The sequence below is a fragment of the Hyaena hyaena genome, unplaced genomic scaffold (genome assembly GCF_003009895.1).
Source record: "Hyaena hyaena isolate Hyena2069 unplaced genomic scaffold, ASM300989v1 scaffold_126, whole genome shotgun sequence".
NCBI lineage: Eukaryota > Metazoa > Chordata > Mammalia > Carnivora > Hyaenidae > Hyaena > Hyaena hyaena.
Window position 1 is genome coordinate 706,711 of NW_024080759.1, and position 25,213 is coordinate 731,923.

General features: G+C 36.7%; 1 protein-coding gene across 2 annotated transcripts in view; it reads left to right on the plus strand.

Annotated features, from left to right (window-relative positions):
- The first annotated feature begins 1,740 nt into the window (after positions 1–1,740).
- The window catches only part of ITGB6 (integrin subunit beta 6), a 77,401-nt gene continuing 53,928 nt past the window's right edge, over positions 1,741–25,213 (plus strand). Inside the window, exons 1-8 of one of the 2 annotated variants that reach the window (XM_039237547.1) lie at positions 1,741–1,785; positions 1,894–1,969; positions 2,713–2,792; positions 5,347–5,551; positions 6,207–6,453; positions 18,575–18,740; positions 19,971–20,132; positions 23,162–23,257. In XM_039237547.1, the coding sequence (XP_039093478.1) occupies positions 1,741–1,785; positions 1,894–1,969; positions 2,713–2,792; positions 5,347–5,551; positions 6,207–6,453; positions 18,575–18,740; positions 19,971–20,132; positions 23,162–23,257 (1,077 nt within the window). Of the gene's footprint in view, positions 1,786–1,893; positions 1,970–2,712; positions 2,793–5,346; positions 5,556–6,206; positions 6,454–18,574; positions 18,741–19,970; positions 20,133–23,161; positions 23,258–25,213 lie in introns of those variants that run through there. The other variant, XM_039237548.1, reaches the window with a different exon arrangement.

Below are 25,213 nucleotides of genomic sequence, written 5' to 3' on the forward strand. Positions count from 1 at the left end.
TCAGCACAGAGCCCGACGCGGGGCTCGAACCCACGAACCGTGAGATCATGACCTAAGAGAAAGTCGGACGCTTAACCGACTAAGCCACCCAGGCGCCCCACTTATTGCCTGATTTTAAGAAGCAGCTTAGACTATATGCTTCATGAGTCAAGCACTTGGTTTCATTCACTGACATATCCTCTGCTTCTAAACAATATCTGGCACAGAGTAAATGTTCAATAAATATTTGTTGAATGAATGAATGAATGAATGAATGAATGACAGCTAACACTAAGTACAAATATGGAGACAATATCAGGGCACAGATATTTTGTGCCTCAATCTTTCTACTTTAAGCTTTATAAATCAACTGATTGCATACAACTGTATTTTTCTCCCAAAAGGCATGTCTTTCAGCCCTTTAATAATTCTGGTTTCTCTCTACAGGATTCTTGCCATGTTCTTTCATGTTCTTGTGTATGATGGTGTTCAAAATTGAACACAGCCTTCCAAGAAGAACCTGAGCAGTCTATAATTAGCTTTTCCCCTCTCCACAGAATTCACATGCTTGTCTAGAAATACACCTTTAAAGGAAAATTTTCCAGGACATAGGCCCAGCCACAAAGAATCCTGTCCAAGGTCAGAGAGTTTAGACAGTAACAAAGTGAATACTTGATTCTTACCAGTTGCAGCTTTTACAAATCCCCAAACACTCTCCTGAATACGTTGGGAAAATATGTTATCAACCTCATGAATTTAGCCATAGATTGTATATATTTTAAATTGGTCACTCTTTATTTTAACAAGTAAATACCTGCTATGTGCTAAGTGGTGAGTAAGAGGCTGGGACAGAAAGAAGAGCCCTTGGTCCCTATCCAGGAGGATGCTGAATCCTAGGCACCACCATTTTGTGTCCATTGTTGTTGTGAAACTGTCTAATCTGGGTCTAATTTCATTTTCATACATTATATCTATTTCCAATAGCACTTTTTAATTGAGAATCCTATACTGATGGGGCTCCTGGGTGGCTAAGTTGGTTAAGCATTTGATTCTGACTTCATCTCAGGTCATGATCTTACAGATTGAGTTTGAGCCCTGGATCAGGCCCTGTGCTGACAGCATGGAGCCTGCTTGGGATTCCCTCTCTCTCGTCTCTCTCTGCCAATCCCCCACTTGTGCTCTCTCTCTCTCTGTGTCTCTTTCAAAATAAATAAACTTAAAAAAAAAAAGAATTCTATTCTCATGAAAAAATATCTTACATCCAATTTGGAAAAACAAAGGAGCAGTGTTTTGCTTTCCCTAGCCTGCTTCCTATTTTGATTGTAAAATGATTTTTATTTTTCAGAGTTCATTTCAATTTTCTGCAAAGGATTTAACAATGGAATACAAAAATCTCAGGTATCTGCCTTTAGCTTATTTTTAAAACCCTTCTTACATATAAGTTATATCCTTGTATTTATCATCTTTACTGTTGCCATTAAATTAAAACTATTTTAGGAACAACTTTAGATTCTATTTCCTTTGCTCTTTTGACATTTCATTGATCACTATTTCACTAAAGATATTAACTTTCTCTAGGGTGCAGAGAGACTAAGAGAATTTATACAAAAATTTCTACTGAATGAATTTCCCCACCTTCTTGGTGATTGTACACCTGCCTTCCTTATAAGGAGAACAAGGAAGTAAATCATGTTGAAGTTGCTTTTAAACACAGCTTTCCTTCTTTACCTGTCCAGGTAGCCTGTTTTCATTTCAATCTTAATGAAAACTTTTAAATTTACACCTCAAGTTTCTTTTCAAAGCAGCGTAAGTAGTATTTAAAACTCTACACCTCAAGAAAAGAAAGACTTTAACGATGTTCAGCATTGGTCTTGTAACGTTGAAGGTAATTCATTTTTTAATCTGTCTGCACAGCGAGAACTGAGACGAATGGGGATTGAACTGCTTTGCCTGTTCTTTCTATTTCTAGGAAGGAACGATCACGTACAAGGTAAGACCTAAGCTCTCCGATATATTGCTTTCGCGGTATGCTTGACAAACCTGTCATTTGGTTCAGAAACTAGATCTGAAGTCATTTTTTATTTGATCTGTTCACTTGCTCTTTTGCCACTGAAGGAACACTAACAAATTACAGGCAGAGGCAGGGCTGTTCCCACAGCAAATGCTCTAGGCTTCAGGTAAATAAATACAAAGGTTGCATGGGCATCTTAATGAGGAGAATTAAACAGCTTTTCTACACAATAGGGCTCCTTAATACCTCCCTGAGAACCATCTTTGTAACTTTTCTAGCTATTCTATTGTATAAGGTCTTCCACTTAAGAGCAATAATCTTGAAAAAGAAGAACTTATTTTAAGAATAAAAAAATAACACATTTAAGAGAGAAGCATTTTTTAATGGTTGCAAATAATTTCTAAAAATTAAAGTGGATGATAGTGAATGAGGCTAATAAATAGAACGAATGATTCTAAGTTTGTGAAAGCTAAGACATTTTTATATTTCAAGAAAATAAAAGAATGATCACTTTGGCTAAAAAACATATGTATTCTCAATGTGATGGATGTAGAATATGAACTTTTTGATGAGTTGCCAACATTTTAAGGACTGATCTTTGAAGACTAAAAATGACTTTAATGTTGCTTCATTCATGCATTTTAAGAGCCGTACTTCTTTCTCGTAAATGGAGTGGGTGAGAGTATGCTGAATCCCTTGTGTCTTGCTGGCTTTAAACACAGGTGGCTGTGCTATGGGAGGTGCAGAAACCTGTGAAGACTGCTTACTCATTGGACCTCAGTGTGCCTGGTGTTCTCAGGAGGTAAAACAAATAACCTCATCGTGTTTGTAAAAACTGTAGTTATACTCTCTTCAGATTCCATTGATAATTGTTGTGATAGTGTCCTGCTTTCTGTGGGGTATAGGAGCAAAACAAATCAGGAAAGAAAAATGTAAGCATTAGTAGATCACAGTGTCATTCATGTGATTACCTTCAGAAACAATTTGTGGAAGTAGTGAATGTCAAATCAATGTGAAAAATACCTAATTCGGGATCCTTTAGTAACCTGATCCCTCCTCTTACTTTAAAGTCGTTTCTAACTGGTTACATGTCAAATACCAAGGCTCTGAATAATCAGAGATCACGGAGATGATGTTTTCTAAAGTTAAACATACATTTGACTTCAATAACATGGTTGTACTCTGTCTGAGGGTCCATCTGGAACCACTGCCAGGTTCTAAGAGACGTCTTCTAGGTTTGGGGCAAATTTTACTGTTCACACAGTATCCAGTTCTTTTAAAAATTAAGCTTTCATGAGCTTGGTGACTCTGTACACAGTGATGACAAAGCCTGAAACAGACATTCCTTATCTGATCAAACGGAAAACTATAAAAAAGTAGAATAAGGGGATGGGGGCACATGTAACAAGGAATCCTAAGTCACTGCCTCCTGTGACCCCTTAGAGCCATCCATACAGGATTCCTGAGCTGCCTTAACTCTTCCTGATTTACAATAGTTCTCTACTGAATCTCATAAGGAGAATCTGAATACAAATCAAAGAATACAAACTGCGAGTTCAGCAAGAACTGAGTCGTATGCTCAAAAGGGAACAAACTTGAGTGCCTGGCTCAAGAGTAGGCTATAGTTATTAAATCTCACATTCCAAGTTGAATGTATACCATAGAGGAAGGCCTCACAGACACAGAGCACAAACCCAGCTTACTCCCTTACTACTGTTCTGACAGATGGAACATACATACACATGTGAGGGAGTTATACTTTTTTTAAACTCATATATCAAAAACAGTTTTGAAAATATACAAAGAGAGAAACCCACTTTTTTTTTTATGTTGAATCCCTGAAAAAGATAGTGTGAATTCCATGCCAGAGACCTGAAACAACAAATCAGTCTAACAATATGCTTACCTGTAGAATTTATTTAAATGCATTTTTAGCACTTGTTTAAGAGGGCTTCTTAAGTTACTCCTCATAGCTTTAGTGGTGGATGATACTGGTTAGCCAAATTATTGTCAGTTTTTAAAGCCAGAGTATTCTGAACACACTCTAACAGTAGAAGTAGATACATGAGTTGAGGCAACTAAAGCAAATAGTACATGAAGCTTCTGTTCAGAGCAAATTGAAAAAAACACATGCTACGGTTAACACCACCCCTGACACCTTGGCCAACACTGTGGTTACAGGGGCTAGCAGCGACATTGTGTTGAGAAGCATTCTGAGGCTTTGTCAAGCCACTGTTTGCCTTGAACATAGCAAGGGAAGTTACAGTGTTTGCCATACTTAGTCTAGGGCCTCAAATATGCACCAGGCCTGCCTGACAAATAATGAATTGCATTCCAAAAAATCAATTTCAAAAGAAATATAACTTTTCTAGTTGGTGAAATAGCTAGAGTGGAATTCTAGGAGATGAGGAAAACCATTTGAGTGTTGGTTTGCTTCTTTCCAAGCATGACAGTCAATGAACCTCAAGTTTGACTTTGCCTAGAGCTTCAGTGTGCTATAGGGTAAGACAGGTAATTATCTCTCAACTCCATTTGGGTCAACAATTGCAAGGTTGTAATGGCCATGTCTCTGCCTGGAAACATCATCTCACTGTCTCCTGTTACCATGTGGATCAGAAGGGACCTGGGAAACTCCTCAGTCCTAGATAGAAAAGTAGTCTTTTACACCATATTCTCTTTGCTTCCCTTCTCCACCTCCAAATCTTTGGAGACAAATTCTAAAAGACCTTGAACTGGAATACTTTCAGACACCAAGTTTACAGTCCCCAAGAGGTCAACTTTAGTGAAGGAAGGGCACAATAGAAGGGTAATGAGTGTATCCATAAATGAAACTAGAAGAGAGAGCTAGATAGGGAAATGTCATAATCTCTGTCCTTTCAGAACTGACAGGAAAGGTTCTTTTTGTCATCGGATTTGGTAATAGACACACAGAGAACTAAGACAGTCCAGGAGACTACAGGTCAACCCAAAGAGATATTTTTATGGAATGATATTAACTCTCTGACCCAACTGTTTCAAGAATCTGGTGATCATGGTACAGAAAAAGCTTTAAAGAAGTGAGCACTGAGGACAAAATAATAACACAAACAAATAAGCGACTGGTAGGGGAATTCAACTGTGTATAATTAAAAGGAGAATCCAATTTTACTCAGAACTTCACTGGCAGAATTCTCTGGTTATTCTGCTATAACTTAATTTTAGACCTACAATTAACATCAGGCACATGGGGGTATGATATACTGAGTATGGCAAGCTGCCTAACTAGCAAAACAAGCAAAAAAAATTTTTTTTGTCTTATAAAGAAATGGAGATTTGCCTTTTTAAAAAATCTTTATTGTTTTTTCTTCTTTTTTTAGAATTTCACCCATCCATCGGGAATTGGAGAAAGGTGTGATACCCCAGCAACTCTTTTAGCTAAAGGATGTCAACTAGCCTTCATCGAAAACCCTGTCTCCCAAGTAGATATACTTACAAATAAGCCTCTCAGTGTAGGCAGACAGAAAAATAGTTCTGACATTGTTCAGATTGCACCTCAGAGCTTGACTCTTAAATTGAGACCAGGTATGTTATGACTTACACGTGCTGATGCATGTGTAAATAAATGTAAATAATGTAAATTTACAGCTCATGTAAATAAATCTACCGTTGCATATGGTAATACCATTATTAAGCTAATAGATTGGGTACTATGTTACATATCATTGATTATTATGACTCAGATATCTCATTCTTAAGGAAATAGAGAATTGCTGGCCTAATACTTTTCTTCATTCACATTGGTCACTTGCATTCCAAATGCATTACTAAAATCAGCTTATCTAATAGTAAGCATTTGAATTACTCAAATGTTGTTAGGGCTTACCTCACATTTCTTCAAGTGTTGTAATGTAGCTTTAAACGCCTCTTTATTTTCTTCTCTCTTGCTAAAACCACATACAAAAAATTCAGCTTATCTTCCATCTAAATGGATGCTAGTTCTCCCAAGGAGATATAAAATATCCTAACTTTTACTTTCTTCAGTGGCTCTAAACTCACTGCTGAAAGATTTTTCATGGGCTCATTCACTTGTAAACTTGACCAGGTAGTTTCTGAAATCCTCAGTATCTTCGGCAAGTTCTTATTGAAATGAAATAGCCAGTTGGCCCAGTAAATGGCTATTCAGAAGTAAGTCTCAATGTATTTTTAAGGATTTGCATTTGTTGCGTGGGCTTTGCAGGCAGTGAACAAACCCTGCAAGTGCAAGTCCGCCAGACAGAGGATTACCCAGTGGACTTGTATTACCTCATGGACCTCTCGGCCTCCATGGATGATGACCTCAACACAATCAAAGAGCTGGGCTCCCTGCTTTCCAAGGAGATGTCTAAATTAACCAGCAACTTTAGACTGGGCTTCGGCTCTTTTGTGGAAAAACCCGTCTCCCCTTTTATGAAAACAACACCAGAAGAAATCACCAACCCTTGCAGGTAAGTAAATGATTCTCTGGCATCTTTGAACACTGATTTTCTGTGGAGATAGCCCTGCTCAGAGTGGTGCTTGCCAAGAGCTTGCTAACTCCCTGGCATTTCCCTCCGGTCGGGTTGGATCTCAGCAGCTCCCTCAGTTGCCTGGGCTTTTTGAAACTAAGGTGGCCTTGTCTTAATACCTGGTTCTAGTCTTGGGTTCTCTCAGCATCCTCACATCTGTCTTCCTGTGTAGCATCTTTTTTTTAGGACGTGAAAAATTTGGCTTTGTGTTCTGTAGACAAGGGAAGTGACTCTTTTGCTATAGGTTTCAGTAGCCTGTGTCCATCCACAACCCCTCAGAGACCTTCTATTCCCAATGGCCCCCACTTTCTAAGGCTATTTGACAGTAACCCACGCTTTCTCAGAGTATTTTTCTTCATGACAATGACTTCTGCCAAAATAACAATTTGTACAGCTTCCTCTGACATACTTTGGGAAATGTGGATTTCTCTTATTGCTTGGATTTCTCTTATTATTTACAGCCTTCACTGCTACCCAAGTCAGTAGGAAATTAAGCATTGTAGGCTCTATTATAATGTGCTATTAGCAGCTCTTAAAACCATCAAGTTTTTGATGGTCAAGGTCAAGTTGCATTGTGATGGCATACCTGTACAGTCAATGACATGTTCAAAATCAAATTATTTAATATCCTATTAAAAAGAGCTACCATTTGCTCTGTGCCAGACATTGTGCTAAAGGTTGCACATATATGACCTCATTCAATCTTCATAATAATAGCAGTTCAAAGCAGGTTTTATCATGCCTATACTCAGAGGAAGTAACAGAGGCTCTGAGAGGTTAGCAATTTCCCCAAGGGCACATGACTAATCCGTGATCTGTACCAAAATCTGTGTTGGTCCAAAACCAAGCCCCTTACTGCTATGGTCTAGTATATATGCAGTGACTTTCCAAAAGTATATTGACTTTTAATACTTTTATACACCCAAGGCATCAATCTCTAAAAGACAAGCACCTTTATAACATCATTTAAAAACATTTCAGTGTGATTCCCAACTAGAATCTGACATAGACAAAAATAATTTGACCATGAAAGGAACTCATCACTGATTCTGTTAGGAATTATGTTTGTTTGTGAGCACCAGAGATACTAGCTTAACAAGGGAGGGTTTTTTGGGGTGCCTGGGTGGCTCAGTCAGTTGGGCATCTGACTTTGGCTCAGGTCATGATTTCATGGTTTGTGAGTTCAATTCCCACGTCAGGCTCTGTGCTGACAGCTCAGAGCCTGGAGCCTGCTTCAGATTCTGTGTCCCCTCTCTCTCTTCCCCTTCCCCACTTGCACTCTGTCTCTCTCTGTCTCTCAAAAATGAATAAATGTTTAAAAAAAATTTTAAAGGGAGGGTTTTTTTTTTTTTCCTTTCTCAAATGAAGGGACTCTAGAGAAAGGCAATTCAGGGCTGGTGTGGCAACTCCACACAGCAGAGCTCTGAGCCTTTTCTGCTTTCCACTCTATCATCACTGGCTCTTAGGTTTTATCTTCAAGGCCCAGGGAGTTTTCTCTGATATAACTCATCATTTCTTCATCCCAGGCAGTAAAGAAAGAGGAAAAGAAGGGCAGATCCATAAAAGGCATTGTCTTTCTTCCTATCTTTTATTTCAACATATAATTGACAAGCACTAAGATGCATACATCAGCTTGATGAGTTTTGACAATTGAATATACCAATGTAATTACACCTAAAACATGATGTAGAACATATCTATCACCTCAGAAAGTTTCTTTGTGCCACACTATAGTCAGTTCTATTCACTCAGAGGTAACTACTTTCTGATTTCCATAATTTAGCTTGGTTTTGCCTATTACTGGATTTCATATAAATAAAATAATATAGTATATACCTCTATTCCTGGCTTCTTTTGTCCAATATAATGTTTCTGAGATTCAGTCATGATTTTATGTTTATCAGCTGTTTGTTCCTTTTTGTTTTAAGTAATAGTCCGTTGTATGGATTTGCTACACTTTGCTTATTCATTCTTTCCTTGATGGATATTTGGATTGTTTCCCATTTTTTGCCTATTGTGAAAAATGCTGCTTTGATCACTTGCCTATAACTCTTTGTGTGCACGTATGTTTTTATTTCTCTTCGATAGATACCTAGAATTGGTTACTGAATTGTACAACTGTAGTTTTAATTTTTAAAGAACCTATCAGGTTATTTTCCAAAGTAGATTTGCCATTTTGCATTTCCATCAGCATTGTGTTCCAATCATTCCAGATCCTTGATAACACTTAGTATTGTCAGTCTTTCTAATTTTAGCCATTCTAATAGCTATGTATACTGTTGTAACTTTGAGTTGCATTTCCCTGTAACAAAAGATGTTGAGCATTTTTCATGTGTTTTCCTTCCATTCTCATATCTTATTTTGTGAATTATTTTTTCAAATTTTTTGCCCAGTTTTAAACATTAGATTTTCTTTTTAAAATTATGTTATGTAAGTTCCTTGTATATTGTGGATAAAAGTTCTTTGTCAAATATATGTTTTACAAATATTTCTTCCCCACTTGTGGGTTGTATTTTTATTTTTCTAGCAATGCCTCTGGCCAAACAAGTTTCTAATTTTGTTGGAGTCCCATTTATCAATTTTTAATTTTATGGCTAGGTGTGTTTTTTGTTCTAAAATATCTTTACCTTAGCAAATATCCAAAATATTCTTCCTATATTTCTTCTAGAAACTTTATGGTTGAAGCTCTTGCTTTTAGGTCTATGAACTCAAATTAGTTTTTGCATTGGAATGAGGAAAAGGCTTAGGTTCATCTTTTGTTTTCATGCAAATACCCCATTGCTCCAGCACTATTTGTTAATCAAGATTTTCCTTTCCCCATTGAATTACCTTTATATCTTTGTTAATAAGTATTGACTATATATGTATGAATGTAATTCTGGACACTCCAGTGTTTTCCTCTGATCTGTTGAATATAACCATGTAACCACCAATGCCTTAAAGTTTTTATTACTGCAACTTTATAAAAAGTCCTAAAATCAGGAGCATAAATCCTCCAATTTTGTTCCTCTTTTGTTTTGGTCTTCTAGATCCTTTGCATTTCCACAGAAATTTTAGAATCACATTGTCGATTTCTTCAAAAAATATTCTGAGATTTTTATTGGAATTGCATTGAAATGATAGGTCAGTTTAAGGAGAATGGACATCTTAAAAGTACCGAATGTTTCGATTATTGCATATGACATATATTTTCATTCATTTAGTTCTTGTCTTCTTTCTCTCAGCAATGGTTTGTCATTTTCAGGGTAGATATCCTACACATGCTTTGTTTGATTTACTCCTAGGTGCTTTTTAAAACGCTATTGCTAATAGTGTTTTCTACATGTTTGTTGATAACATATAGAAATGCAATTTATTTTGCATATTCACATTGCATGCTGCAGCCTTGATAAATTGTCTCATTTGTTCTAGTCCGATTTTTTATAGATTCCTTAGAACTTTTTATGTACATGACTATGTCATTTATAACAACTTCTTCCTCTTCCAATAATTATGCCTTTTCTTTCTTTTCTTGCCTTATTGTACTGGTTAGGGTCATTAATACTATTTTAAATAGAAGCGGAGAGAGTTGCCACTTATCTTGCTTATGATCTTAAGAGGAAATCTTCAATGTTTCACCATTGGTTATATTATTAGCTACTTTTTTTTTTATTCCTTTTATCAGATCAAGAATGTTCTTTTCTATTCCTTATTTGGTAAATTTTTTAAAAATCATAAATGGATGACAAATTTTATTTCCTTGATTTAAGGAGTTCTGTCAGAAATTTTCCCCAACTCCTTATACTTTCATCTCACTGGCCAGGACTTTGTTACATGGCCATGTCTAGCTGCAAAGGAAGCGTATTGCTACCCCAAATGAAACCAGGTTTCTGGAAGTAGGGAAGAACAGCAGTTCTGGCAACACTGAACAAAGAGCTTTCTAGGGAATAGATTTATGCTGTATATTAAATAGTAAGATATGATTACTATTATCGATTGTTTAATTTACTTGTGAAGGGAAATGAACTTGGTTCTAACAGCCTCCCAAAGCATTTCTAATGCTCTGGCCCTTTCTTTAAAAAATAGAAAATGTTGTATTTGTTTAAAATTTGTATTTATTTAGTTATGTATGTATTTATTTAGATCTTTGGTATGTTATGCTTTGGCAGAAAGTCTAGTAGTGCAGTTTCATCTAGGATTACAAAGTCCTACCTCTGTCCCAGGGAGCTTAGTTAAAATCATTCTTTCTGTCACAGGCCAGATAAGATGTAGTAACATGAAGTACAATAATGACAATGGGAAACAATGAGTAAGGGATGTTACCAGAGAAAACAATTAAAATTAACAAACAGATGGTAGCCTATCACCTAACAATAAAACCCTGTCTTTAATGAGGTTCCTAGGAAAAAGAAAGCAGTTTGGCTTTTCATAGCTCTGACTGCATTTCATTCATGCATTCATTTATTCATTAATTCAGTCAACAAAATTTACTGTTCTCTAACTATGTACCAAGCATTGTGCTAGACATAGAGATATCTGGAAGAAAAAGATTTATACTCCGTCCTCAAAAAGCTGAAATTCTTTGGGGAGCAGACACACGGTACAGCATGGTGATTAAAAGCATGGGCTTTGCTGTCAGCCCTGCATTAGGTTCTGATTTGTCTACTCACTTATAACATCAATTTAGGCAAACATTTTCACTCTTAAAGCTTCAATTTGGAATACTGATCACACAGAGTGGTTGTAAAGATTGGATGAGGGAATGAAGCATCTGGTACTGGGCTTCACCGTGAAGCTCTCCATCAATGGCAGTTACTACCAACATCAATAGAGTGAAGTTGGTGGGGAGAGCAGAGCATTGCACAAGATGTGGTGAATGGAGTCCTAAAGGAAAATCACATATTTGATCTCTTGTAAGGTCAATATTTTCCAAAGGTGTTTCTTTTATTCTTATTTTCAAAATTCACCATTCATTAAAATGATAAATAATGAGTTATTTCCTGCAACATTATATTTTTTCCTTTCCTTTCACCTCCCAGATTCTCCCAATTTCTCTGTCCAGATACCACCCACCAGATATATACACACCAAGAACTCAAATACCAAATGTAATAGTCAGTCCTTTGATCAATCCAAACCTTATAATTATGGAATAAAATGTTCTTTGGTAGGAAGGCAATAAGAGGAAAAAGTGAGGAGTTCTACAGACCTGGGTTTAAATGATAACTTTGGACAAACAACTTATTCTCTTTTAGTCAGTCTCTTCATGTATAAATGGGGATAATAATATTCATGTTCTAGGGTAATTGTGAGAATTAAATGAGGTCAGAATATAACAAACATTCAAAACAAGTATTAATTTTCTTCCTCTCATCCATTCTTAGTATTTCTAGTTATTTCAAAGTAGAATCCTCACACTTTTAGAGCTCAGGAATTTCTTATACTTCAAAAATTAAGACCCCATAAAGCTTTAGTTATATGGGTTTTATCTATCAAAATTCAGCATATTAGGAAATAAAGTGAGAAATTTTTTAAATAATTATTTATTGATTCATTTCATAATTCTAATGAGAAACACATTGTACATTATTATAAAATTACATCTTTATAAAAAATAATTATATTTTTCATAACAAAACAAAAATTAGGAAGAATAACGGCACTGTTTTACATTTTCACAAGCCTCTTAAAATATCTGGTTTGATAGAAAACAACTATTCTTCTGTATTTAATTTGTTGCAATATTTAGTTTTGGTTGAATTCCATGAAGAGAGTCAAATCTCACATAGATATATAGTTGAAAAAGTAGGAATAATTTAATAGCTTTTTACAATGTCTGTGGACATTCTTCTTTGATACTACATTCAAACTAGCGAAGAGGTAAAAGTCAGTTTCAAGCAGAGTCTGAAACAATATCAATGAGCTCTTTGTAAAGCCATTATTCTGTCTTGCACTTTGAATGGCTGTTTTACTTATGTATGTGATTTTGTAATATAATACTTTGGTCATTTGGAAAATATTTTTTCAGTGAATTACATATATCTTCCAAGTTTCTTAACACGGTGTCGAAAAGAGTCACATTTGTTAATATCACCATAAATCTTTTCAGTTAAGTCTTGAAGTACTGAGACGCTATTAATCTCATGGGTAGCAGATCACAATTTTCCAATTTTAATTTTCTAGTTACCTCAAATTTTATCATTGGCAACAAATACTGACAACTGTTTTCCTTGAAGGACAGGCTTTCCTTATGTTTAAGAGCATATCTGCTAAATACCCAAGTTGGAATAGTAGTTTGGCTGTCACACAATCTTTCAGGTGAAAATCTTCTATAAAAAAAGGGCCAGTTGAGCTCAAACAATTGCAGAAGTTTTTTTTTTTTTTTCCACTATGAACATTGTACTTCTGTGTGCCGCAGAAATGCTGTATGCATATTTCCCATGTGGTTATACAGAAATATTTTATTCATTTATTATTTATTTTTTAATTTTTTAAGTAGGCTTCATGTCTAATGTGGGACTCAAACTGATGATCCCGAGATCAGGAGTTGTGTTGAGCCAGGCAAGCGCCCCAGAAATATTTTTTTTAAAAAACACGTATTCAAGGGTATAGACTTAATAAAAGCAATAACATTTACTGCTTTATCAAGGATAACCAAGTAAAAGCAATTTTATTATGATGATAAATGTTTGCCAGTAAAAATCATAAGAACCACTAGCCAGTTTCGAGCCATTGCCTTGATCCCTAGCTCCAGCAGTTTTACTCACCATTGCTTTTGCAGCATCAGTGCAAATGTCAACACAGTGAAAAAGACAAATAACATCTTTTATTATTATCAGAAAATACTTTGACCTGATGGCCTCTCTGAAAATGTCTCAGGGACCTATGTGGGTCTGTGCACCACACTTTTAAAACTCGCTTAATCTAATCTCTAATGCTTTTTGGAGTAGCTTTCTTTCTTTATCTTCCTTGTACGTAGGGTCACTAAACATTTTTATTACACCATGTAAAGAATGCTGAAGTGGCTTACATTTTTAAAGACGTTTTCCTTATGCTGTTGTTTAAGGTACACTAACAAAAATGTATTTTCTCCATTTTCATATTTGTAGATAGGTTGTGATATGCATTTTAAAATATTTACTAGCACAAAAGTCAAATTTTCTGCCTCTATCAAACATTTTGAGAGATTTCCTTTTTAACATCATTCCATATGTGCTATATTTTGTTTTATGTTTTGTTTGTTTTTTAATATGATACCAGCAATGAGGGATTCATTACAGTTTTGCCAAAGAAGTGGAACCACAAAATGCTTAGATTTCTTTTATTTTTATTTTTTTTAGTGTTTTTATTTATTTCTAGGAGAGAAAGAGAGAGAGACAGCGTGAACAGGGGAGGGTCAGAGAGAGAGGGAGACACAGAATCTGAAGCAGGTTCCAGGCTCTGAGCTGGCAGTCAGCACAGAGCCCGACGCGGGGCTCAAAACCACAAACGGCGAGATCATGACCTAAGCGAAAGTCAGACGCTTAACCGACTAAGCCACCCGACGCCCCAACAAAATGCTTAGATTTCTTACGTGTACACACACATAAACACGTATGAGTGTACAGAACAGTTTCTTATTGCAAAGATAATAACTAGTCCATGTGAAAATACAGACAAAAAGAGGAAAATGGAAATTATTTCTAATCCCATTCAAAATGATGGTGTTAGCTATTTGGTATTTATCATTGTAATCTTAATTTATGGATATTTATTTAAAACTCTAACAGAAATATAAATAGTATTTTTGTATAGTGTTTCACAATTATTCTGCATTTTATATTTTTAATTTATTTATTTTGAAAGAGAGAAAGCATGAGCAGGGGGCTAGGGGGAGACCAGAGAGAGAAGGAGAGAGAGAATCCCAAGCAGGCTTGGTGCTGTCAGCACAGAGCCGAACGCAGGGCTCAATCTCACCAACCATGAGATCATGACCTGAGCCAAAATCGAAAGTCAGATGCTTAACCAACTGAGCCAGCCAGGTGCCCTTATTCTGCATTTTAAATGCAAATCTATTGTTATCTAGGGACTTAGAATCAAATTATTTGGTGATGAGTACCTACTTCCTTCAATTACTCTGCTAAGGGAGTAGTAGCCCAATAGGAGCATTTGTTAGAGGAAGGACTCTGACCAAAACAGGGGTAGTCTCCACTCAATATTTCCTGGCATGACCCAAGTCTGACGTTCTGTTTTGCTTTAGCTACCTTGCTCTCCCAGCACACGTGTGTGTTTGCTCTCCCAGCACACGTGTGTGTTTACTGAATTAAACTAAAATTTCATTCCATTTTCCAAAAGCATAGCCTTCTAGTAAGACCTGCCTAGCAGTTCTTACCAACAAAGATGTAAATTTCTTACAAATTCTTGTAAATTTCCTATCAAAAAGATAGGAACGCTAGTTCTTTCAGAAGATGCTCAAATGCCACTTTTGTGCACACATTTGTGCATTGCTCACAGTGTGAGCAAGCAGCCCCAAATACAAGATTAAATTAACAATTTTCAAGAATACTTAGATTATAGGTACCATGGTATACCTCACATAGTTGTGTACTTTTTATATCATGTAACTTTCACAAAACTTTGTGACGTAGGTGTACCCGTCTCATTGTACAGATGAGGATACTGAGACCCAGCAATGTTAAGTAACTTGCCCAAGGACAGATCACTTCTCAGTCTTTTATTTCTAAATCAAATGCATTTTCTTCCAGCACACAACTACTTTAAATGCTATTGGAGCAATTAAAACAAATGATAAATTGTTGTCATTTAATAGGTAATGATTTGCAAAAAGAAATTAAACATCTTCCTCATATAACTCTTAAAAATACATCTAATATTTGAAGGTTGAAAAAGAAAACTGACTACATAAAACATTTTAAGGTTTTGTAATGTAAAACAGCATACACAAAATTAAAAGACAAACCACAAAGACAAAGATTAATATTTTTAAGAGAAAAGGTCCTTAAAATTAAGTTAGAAAATAAGAAACACCCCAATAAGGAAATGAGCAAAGGGTGTAAGCTGACAATTGGCAAAAGCAGAAATACAAACTGTTCATAAATATGAACAAGTGCTCAGTAGTAATATAACAGAAATTAAACCTTAAATTAAGGTGACATTTTTAACTAATCAACTGGTGTGTTTTTGTTTTGTTTTTGCTTTGTTTTGTTTTTAATGATGTAACTGATAAAAAAAATTTTGGAAAAGAGTTTTCGATAATCGATCGAAAAGTAACCCAGCAATTTCTCTGGAATCAATTCCCAGCAGAGATATAACATAGGCTGCAAAGGTGTATGTGGAAGGATCACTACATTTTTTAATTATGGGAAGATTTATGAAACAAAATTTTATTAATAGATTATCAAATAAACTATGATATATCTCATAATTATTAACATTTATGCTTTTATCTTCTTTTTTATACTTTTATATTAACTCAAATTTTCATCAGTGGACATGTAGTATTATTTTGATCAGTAAAGAAACATATAGCTCTAGAGATGCCATTGGCCAAATTTATGATCTGTCATCAGGTCTGCTTTTTACACCTTGTGTAAAAGTGATTTAGGTAAAAAAAAAACGACATTAATGTTTAGTAAGCACTTAACTGAAAAGTGTTCTTTTCATAGTTTAGTTCATTCAAGCCTTACAACCGTCTTACTAAGTATATACTATCTGGTTAGCACTCAGAGCTTCAATGAAAGCTGATGCAAGATATTGAAAATAAGAGAATAGAACTGCCTTCTAAGAATTAAAGTTAAATGTAATGAGTCAGAAAGGAAATACAGAAAGTTTCCTGGAAACTATAGGCTGGCTTCCTGGTGTCTTGACAGAGCTGAAAGAATGAACAGGCCTGTAGGTTTACTCATGAGAGTTTAGGGGAATGCAAATGAAGAGTGGACCCAGAGGCAGGCATGGGCCACATTCATCCAAGAGGCTTAATCAAGGCCCTTCCAGAGTTTCTAGTCCCCTTGGCTATCAGAACTTCCCAAACTTTGTTAGCTGAGGAAGCCAACCACAGGTGAGGGAGGAGCCAGGGATGACCAAGAGCATCCATTCTGGAGATGGCTGACTTGGGACATCTGACTCCCCCGCTTCTAAGGCCTGAGGACCTACTGGATTATGATCTGCTTTCCATAAAAGTCTACTGACAGGAAAGAAATCACTACCTTTGCAGGTACTAGCATTTTGGTCCTAGCAGAGCTCCATTTCTCAGTGTGAATGAATCCATAATCATTCTGATTTGTATAGTTGATTCTCATTATTCATGGGAGTCTTGCTCTATAAAGTATCCTCAAATACTGATTTACCCAATGCTAAATCATTGCTCCTAGAAAAAAACACAGGATTAGGCTCATGCAAGCCTCTGGCCATTTTTTTTTTCCCACCTGATCAACACATAACTTTATTTTCTGTTTAAACACTGTTTAAAGACCTTATTTAATATATATTGTTGATTCATTAGCTTTACACTCACAACCAACAACACTATAACTCATGCCAGAACAAACTTATCTAATACACATATTTTCTCTATAAGGCACATCACAGCCTTCTTGCACTTAGGCAACACTTCAGCACTACATTGGAGGACCATTCCAAACAGCAAAATCACCAATAAAAATCACAAAAGTGAAAAAACAAAAAGAAACCCAATAGACCACAAAAAGGACACTTGTTTACAAGTATGAGAGATGAAGTGAGAACACAGAGACTTGTTTGACCTCAGTTGGGAACATGTGAATCAGGTGACTCAAATTTTTTGCCCTTCTGTGTGTGTATATAAACGACTCAGAAAGTACCAAAAGTATTGATTTGGGGCTTACAAGTGAATTTTAGTAAGTAAGTGAATTCACAGATATGGAATCTGTGAATAATGAAGACTGACTCAGGCAGATGAACTTGGTCAAGAACAGGAGTCTCACCCTGATCAATGCCCCAACTCTTTGTGTGCTGGTGAGGCAGGCTACTGAACCTGAAAAGCTGTTCTTATAAGAATCCACCAGCTTTCCCCAGGCAGCAAAGCACAACCTCACTGTGAACTACTCTTTTTTGTTTCTGTACTTCTATACAAGTGTTTCTCAAACATTAGAATGCATCAGGAAGATATGAATGCATCACTGAGCCTACTCCTCACATATCTCACTCAGTAGGTCTGGAATAGGATCCCAGATTTTGCATTTATAACAAGTTCCCATGTGATGTTCATGCTGCTGGTTCAAGGACCATACTTTGAAAGCCTCTGCTCTATACTATTATGTCCATTCTACAAATGAAAACCCAAATCTCAGAAGGGTTGAGTACCTTGTCCAAGGTCTCGCCCACAATGACTAACTGGCTTTCAGAATAAGATGTCGCTGAGTTCATGATCAGCAATTTCTGTTCAACTGCAATATCTTTGGGGCAGATCCCATATTACTATGGCATTTCTCCCATGTGTCAACTGTTTTAAGTGGCAGTCTTATTCTTAGCCAGGTATACAACAGTCTATTCAGTCATGATAGAATTGAGCTACAGAACCAAGAGTTCTGTTCTGACTTTTTGGCCCTTGGCAGGCAGGGTTGGGAGTATAGGGAGGAGCAGAGAAGAAAGAAGACAGGTATCTCTCTGAGTCTTGCTACAGGGTGACTCATATTTGATAATACCTTAAGCCATCTGAATACAAAGGAATTGTTGTCATCACACAAACTTAATGGTAGATTTTGGTTGAGAAGCACTGGAAAGTAGTGATTACACACACACACACACACACACAGAGAGAGAGAGAGAGAGAGAAGTGGGGAGTCTGGCCTGATTATCTGTTATCTGAGCTTGAATTAGAGTAAAATATACAGTAAGCTCTAAGTGTGAGCTAAGATGGTCACTTTAGAGGGGTAGGTGGGAGATCATGAACAACCTTAATGGGGAGATTCATAATCAAGTTACAGAGTCAGGCACTTGAAGAAAATTCATCTTCATTTAAGATGAAGTCGATAGGTTACTAGATCCATTAATTGTGTGCTGTATCATAGTTCATCAAGAATATTTTCACATTTTACTTTTGCAGTAGTATTCCATACTTCTGCTTACCTACATTTGGATTCAAGCACATTCTGCCATTGACAAATGATGCTGAAAGATTCAATGAAATTGTGAAGAACCAGAAAATTTCTGCTAATATTGATACACCAGAAGGTGGATTTGATGCAATTATGCAAGCTGCTGTGTGTAAGGTATGCTGAGGGGGAACACAAATTCCATCTCTTATTAGCAAATCTATTTTGAAAAGCTTAGCTAACTTTATCTTTCCTTTAATTGTCACATTTCTAAATTCCTTAGAATGTTTCTAAAAATTTGTAATTCAGTCATGTTGAAACAGATACTTTTTTATGCCTGATATTCAAATAATCTAATAAAATTATAATAGTATTGGGAAAAATTGGTTAAAACAATAGTCAGGTATGACCAGTTTTCAAAGATCAAGATCATACTTGTTCTTGAATAAACCATGGTAAAAATAAAAATCACAGGCAGAAATTAATGAAAAATAAAAATGCCCTGATCAGTATAAAGTTCTACATAAGATTAGATATCTATTGTTTTGAGTCAACAAAATAAGTACCAGAAGCTACACAGTCCCTACAACAATGCAGAAAAACCGAACTGCCCCTCCTTGACAATCAGACAGGTGTCCAAGGGAGTGATTCCCCTGTCCAGATGACAGGTCTTCCTGGAAAATACCAAGAAACAGACAGAACTAAAGGTCCTGGAAGGCAGAGGAGCCAAAGTATTAGGGAAAGGGGGAAAGGGGCCAGGTGGGATGGTGCTGACAGTATGAGCTTTTGTCCCACTAGTTCCTGGACTAGTACCAGTTAAAGGGGAGAGCTTTGCTAAGAAACAGACAACAGATCATCTTACATAGCCATACACTGGGGGATTGTATTTTGAAAAGAAATTCTTATATTTCTATTACATTTATAATTTTTGGATGGTATCAGTAGAAAAAGAAAAATGTACCTAAATGTTGGGTGACATTTTAATAAAAACAGGCATACTTTAAGTCCACTGTGTATTGCATTCTTACTAGTTTTGCTTCGGCTTGGGTTTGGAATGATCTATGACCTCCCCTATTCCCTCTTCTCATTTTTCTGGTAAATTGAAAGCTGGACAGTAAAAATAATTAACTATGTAAAAGTCAAGATCAACTGGATAGTGATTATAGTGGAACTGTTTATTCTGAAGCATAAATCATCTAAAGGTGCTATCCAAGAAAAAGCAAATACCATAGAATTTCATATTTTTAGTACATTAATATTATCAACTCACAAGAGATGAAAAGAGCCAAAATAGATAGATCAGCAATATAGTTTTTATGATCTGAATGTGTTCAATCATAATTGATCCACTCTCAATAAATGCCTGCTTCTATCCCATACAACCCAAATATTTCTTTCTCACTGTAGGAAAAAATTGGCTGGCGGAATGACTCCCTCCATCTCCTGGTCTTTGTGAGTGATGCTGATTCTCATTTTGGAATGGACAGCAAACTGGCAGGCATCGTCATTCCTAACGATGGGCTCTGTCACTTGGACAACAAGAATGAATACTCCATGTCAACTGTCTTGGTGTGTAACCTGCACTCTACACTGTTTTCGGGGCTTCAAGTAGGCAAATGAAGCAACAATTGTTGCAGTACCCAGCAGAATAACCCACATTTGGTGAAAACAGTGCACATGTTCTAATTTCAGATTAACAAATTTCCCTTAGAGCTTTGGACAGGAGGACAGGTGGATGGTGGGTATATGTGAGAAGTCTGGGCCCGCTCTCAACAACAGCCCCAGAAGGGCCCCAGGGGATCTTAGGCCAAAATAACAATCACCTAGGAGTTTCAGTGAATGATGGTCCCAGAGTCATGCCCCCTAAGTAATGCCATGCTTTTGTGTACCATAGTGTTCCATGGGGAACAACTAGTCAGGTACTGCTTGGCTGGTGCTTATTCACATTTGGCTTATTTTTGTTATTTAAAAAATGCTGGTAACATTCAAAGAAAAAAGAAAAAGCTCTTAACTTTTGTAAAACAAAGTAAAAATTTCAGAGCTCTTTGACATACATGATTGTATTTGATCCTCACCAGCACCCTATGTATCTCACTGCTTTCCTTGCTTGGACCATGAAGCTGCCACATTCGAGCACATGTTCTTCCCCCTGTCTGGAATGCTCTTCTCTCCTAGGCTGCTGAGAGACTCTTAATTATCCTTTAAAACCCAACTTAATTATGACTGCTTCCAGAGAGCCCTCTTTGCCCTCTGCTAGACCCTGAAGTGATCATACTTCCCCTCGCTCTATTACATAGATGCCTTCTTATCCATCTCCATGCTGAAATGTGTTTGCTCATATTTGTTGGTCTTTAATGTGTGTTCCTCAGGGCTGGGACTAGTGTATTATCTCTATCTCCTGACAGCACAGTGCCTGGAACACAATGGGTGTTGACTATGTATGAAATAGAATTGAATTATGAAGTAGCAACCTGGGAAGATCATATTATCCCCAATAGCACTTGGGAAAATATGGTACTTAAAAATTCAAGTAACTTCTTAAAATGACAGTGCTACATATAGAAATATATAGAAGGGATTGAGAGAGAGAGAGAGAGAGAGAGACAGAGAGAAGAACCCAGAATTCTAATATCAGATTGGAAAAACTATTCCTGAAAAAAAGAATTCAGTGACATAATATATATATTATATATATTAGTTATAATACATATATATTAGTTTTAATATATATGATATATATTAGTTTTAAAAAAACCCAAATGATTCATAAATTACCTGCTACCATTCATTGACTTAAATTTCTAAATTTCAACATGAGTGTTTTCCCTTATTGACCAATAGCATTCCTCAAACTTGACCAATAGTAGTCCTCAAACATATATATTCTTTTATCACATAAATTGCCTTTCCACATTACAATATTTATGAGAGTAGGCACATTTTTGTGTTTTAGCCTTTGAGGGCCAAGAAAACTGATCACTTTTTCATTACTCTATCTTGCAATTATTCAAATGCCCCATTAATAGACATCTCTGAAAAAGCAGGATCTTAGAAGCAAGCACTACTTGTTCCTTGGTATGACCTTCTCATCTAATAAAAGTTCAATTCATTTTGCTCAGTAAGTTGGTACAAATACACAGAAGTTGTGGGTTATTTCCATGTCTGCCTGCAGCATAGTTCCCTGGGTCCTTTGAACACTTTCTGTGCACTCAGTGCTGGGCCAGACTCCTGGGACCACAAAATAATAGTACATGGTCCCTGGCCTTGAGGAACTTACAATATAATTGTGGAAATTAAACCGATTTAGGTCAAATAGAAAACCACATTTGCCCATCTATGTAGGGCTTTACAGTGTGATCCTTGCTATATATGCACATCATTTGAAAGTGTGAGAATGTGGAGATAGGAGGGGCCACTGTTGGGGGAATTTAGTCTTTCAGGTAAAGGATTTTTGATGTTTGGGCACTTGAAAAGCAGGGGACACTCAAAATGTCAGACTCTGGAAGATTTATGTTATCTGGATATCTACTAATAAAAATCCAAATTGGATGGCAAGCACATATTACACAGCCAGATACGCAGCTGGTTCATTTACATGAACATTTTAGACAAAACTATACTTTTCCCTGAACTTGAATCTTGTGCCTAAAGAAAACATTAGGCAGAATTACTCCCAGAGTGCTGAGAGTATGTGAACACACACATCAATGTATAAAAGGAATTATTTGTCAGCATTGCTCTGCTTTGGCTGCCTTCATGATCAACATAATCTTAGCTTCATTGTTTGCAGGCTGCTCTTTCATTTGAGTTACCTCTTTGTATATTATCCACATTTGGATTCATACAACAGCCAAGTGTGCTGCACATTTTTTAACCTTAGAAAGTAGAGGCCATGTTCAAATTTGATAATTTATGCCTTCCTTGTTTTTCAAAGAACTCATATCACTTGGGAATGAATGTGTCAATGAAAAAGAAATACGAGGTGTTTTCAGTTGTCCTGTAAAATTATCACAGGATCCCATAAAATTGATTAGTGACATCAAAAAGTCAGTAAAAACAAATCCAAAACTGGTGCAGGAATGTCTCAAATCAGATGGACGTAGGAACCGTAGTGTGTCAGCCTCAGTAGGCTGTCCCTTCCTCAGCCCTCAGCCCACCTCATCCAATTCCAGTAGGAGTGTCAGAGCTACCTGAGTCACTGCAGTCACATATATCATGCCTACCACTCCTCCCCCAACTCTAACATTCTCTACAGCTTGAGTCTGCTGGCAAGTGGCACTTAGAAGAACCATGTCTCTACCATTGAAAATATGACACACACACATATGTCTTTAAATAAATTCCAAGTGCTCTCCTTAGAAGTGACAGGGCATACTATACCACATTGCCAGGCATGGACTCTTTGGAATTAATTGGATTTACAAGATTTAGGAAACAATTATTAAACCAATTAAGTGACTAATGCTAATTGTGTATTTGTTTACTTAGAAGCAAATTGAAATGCCAAACTTACTGTGATATCTTTGAAAGAAATACTCCTTTCTTTATTTTACACACTTGTGTTAAGATGACACTTAGAATCTATATGTCATTTTTAGGAATATCCAACAATTGGACAACTCATTGATAAGCTGGTGCAAAATAACGTGTTATTAATCTTTGCTGTAACCCAAGAACAAGTTCACTTATATGAGGTAAGCAAAGATAATTCGGGGAATTCCTTCAGGGAAAGTATGGGACATAGAACTTTAACATGAATTCTGAGAGTTTAATGCATGGGTTGCTATCAGAAAATCATTAACACATGACAAATATGCTGGACACTTCATAAAGTTACTGTTTGCAGTTTAAATTACAAATCTAGGGTGCCGTGGAGAATGGGGGATAGATCTGGCCGGGCAGGGAAGAAAGAATTAAGGAATGATAAGGTGAGTTGTAAGAGAGCACCAGTGAATGTAGGAGCACCTACTTAACAGAAATCAGTCTGTCTTCCCTTGGACTGTTTCCCCTGACGAGGAGGGTGTTAACAGAGCATGGGAGCAGAAATGACTTGAAACTTTCAGACATCTGCAAATCAGAGGCATAGAAAATATACAAGTAGGAATACAATTCAAACTTTTGAGAAATAAGAAAGTTGAAAGGAAAAAAACTTATTAAATTGGGCCACAAATATATTTTCTCCCCCATAGTTGCTGGATTTGCAGTTTAAGTTTTTAGATGGAAACACCAGACGCAGAAAGGAAACTTTCATTAGATGCGCTAATGTTTTTAAACCACTGCATACACTGTAAAATGCATATGCAAACACAAAAGATTTCTGTGGGTTTATTCCAGCCTAAAAAAATAATATGTCAGAATACCATGAATCAACGTACTAGCAAATGATTTATTCCTAACGGGTGGTCACAGAGAAGTAAGGAATCTCCAGCCTGGACCTGAGAAAATGTAGAGAAAATAAGTGTACATTAAATTGTCTGTGCCTTCTATGCAGAAGCTTTAAATACTCCTAAATTCAGAGTCTGATCTCCCCTTCCTTTGAAAGGACCTCTCAACTCTCTTGGTGACTTTACAGGGCTCGGGAAACTCGGAGATTATTTCACAGAAGGCTTTGATTAAATGCCACTCACTGCTAAGGACAGTGCAGCCCATGAACTTGCATCAGGTTCTGTAGAAAGGATCCAGGAGGAGATCCTATCTTGCATTTTTAATGAGAGGAGGGTATTGTACTTCAGGTGAGATTGCCTTCTGCTGAAAACCAAAAAAGTGCTTTGCAATCAAGCTGCATACTCAAGGCCTTTGTTCCACTCAGAGACCACGTGTGTTCACCTGATCTGGGCATTTTTTAAGGCTCTTTAGTATGTGATACTTGTTTCCAGTGGTTTTAAGTAGTAGAGTCGGGGAAAAGATTTAAAAAAATACCCCAAATACAATAGTGAATCTATTCTGCCTTTGATCCTTAAGGGTAGAGCGAGAGGACCCTAGGGGTCATGACACCTCCTCCACAGCCCAGTGCTGTTTAGAAGGGGGAGGGGTTGCACAGAACTTTTCTTAAAAGGGGAGTCTGAGAAATACAATTAATGATCATGAACATAGTCATCCATAACTCCGTTAATAGTCTTTAAGACTCACAATTCATTTACACGCCTCCTCAAAACTGCTGCTAAAAAGACAGAAGAAGATGAAAAATAACCACGTGGCAAAACAGAATCTGTCAGATTTAAGTTAGTTGGGCCAATGGTTCCCCTGTTGCAAAGGAAATAATCATTTCCAAGGAAAACACCAGATTAGAGCCTGGCTCTCATGTAACAGCAGGACATTTATTTTGCCTGCCTCCTAATCTCATTATGAGGCGAATTTATGTTCTGTCATGATCTGTGGTCTTTACCATCCAGGCTCCACTAAATTCAAAGGGACATTGTCAAGAAGCCATGCAGCAGACCGGGGCAGAAGCCCACTCTATGACTCTGATGCTTGCTTTCATCATTTTATCTCTATTTTGATGGATTCATCATTCCATCTGCATTAGTGGGGGCAGGTGGCCGTCTGGCCTAAAAATAATGACAGGGACATTGCACTTCCCTGAAGGTTTCACACAGCATGAAAATGCTGATCTCTTGTTTTATTGATAATGAAAACTGAAAATAAACCAA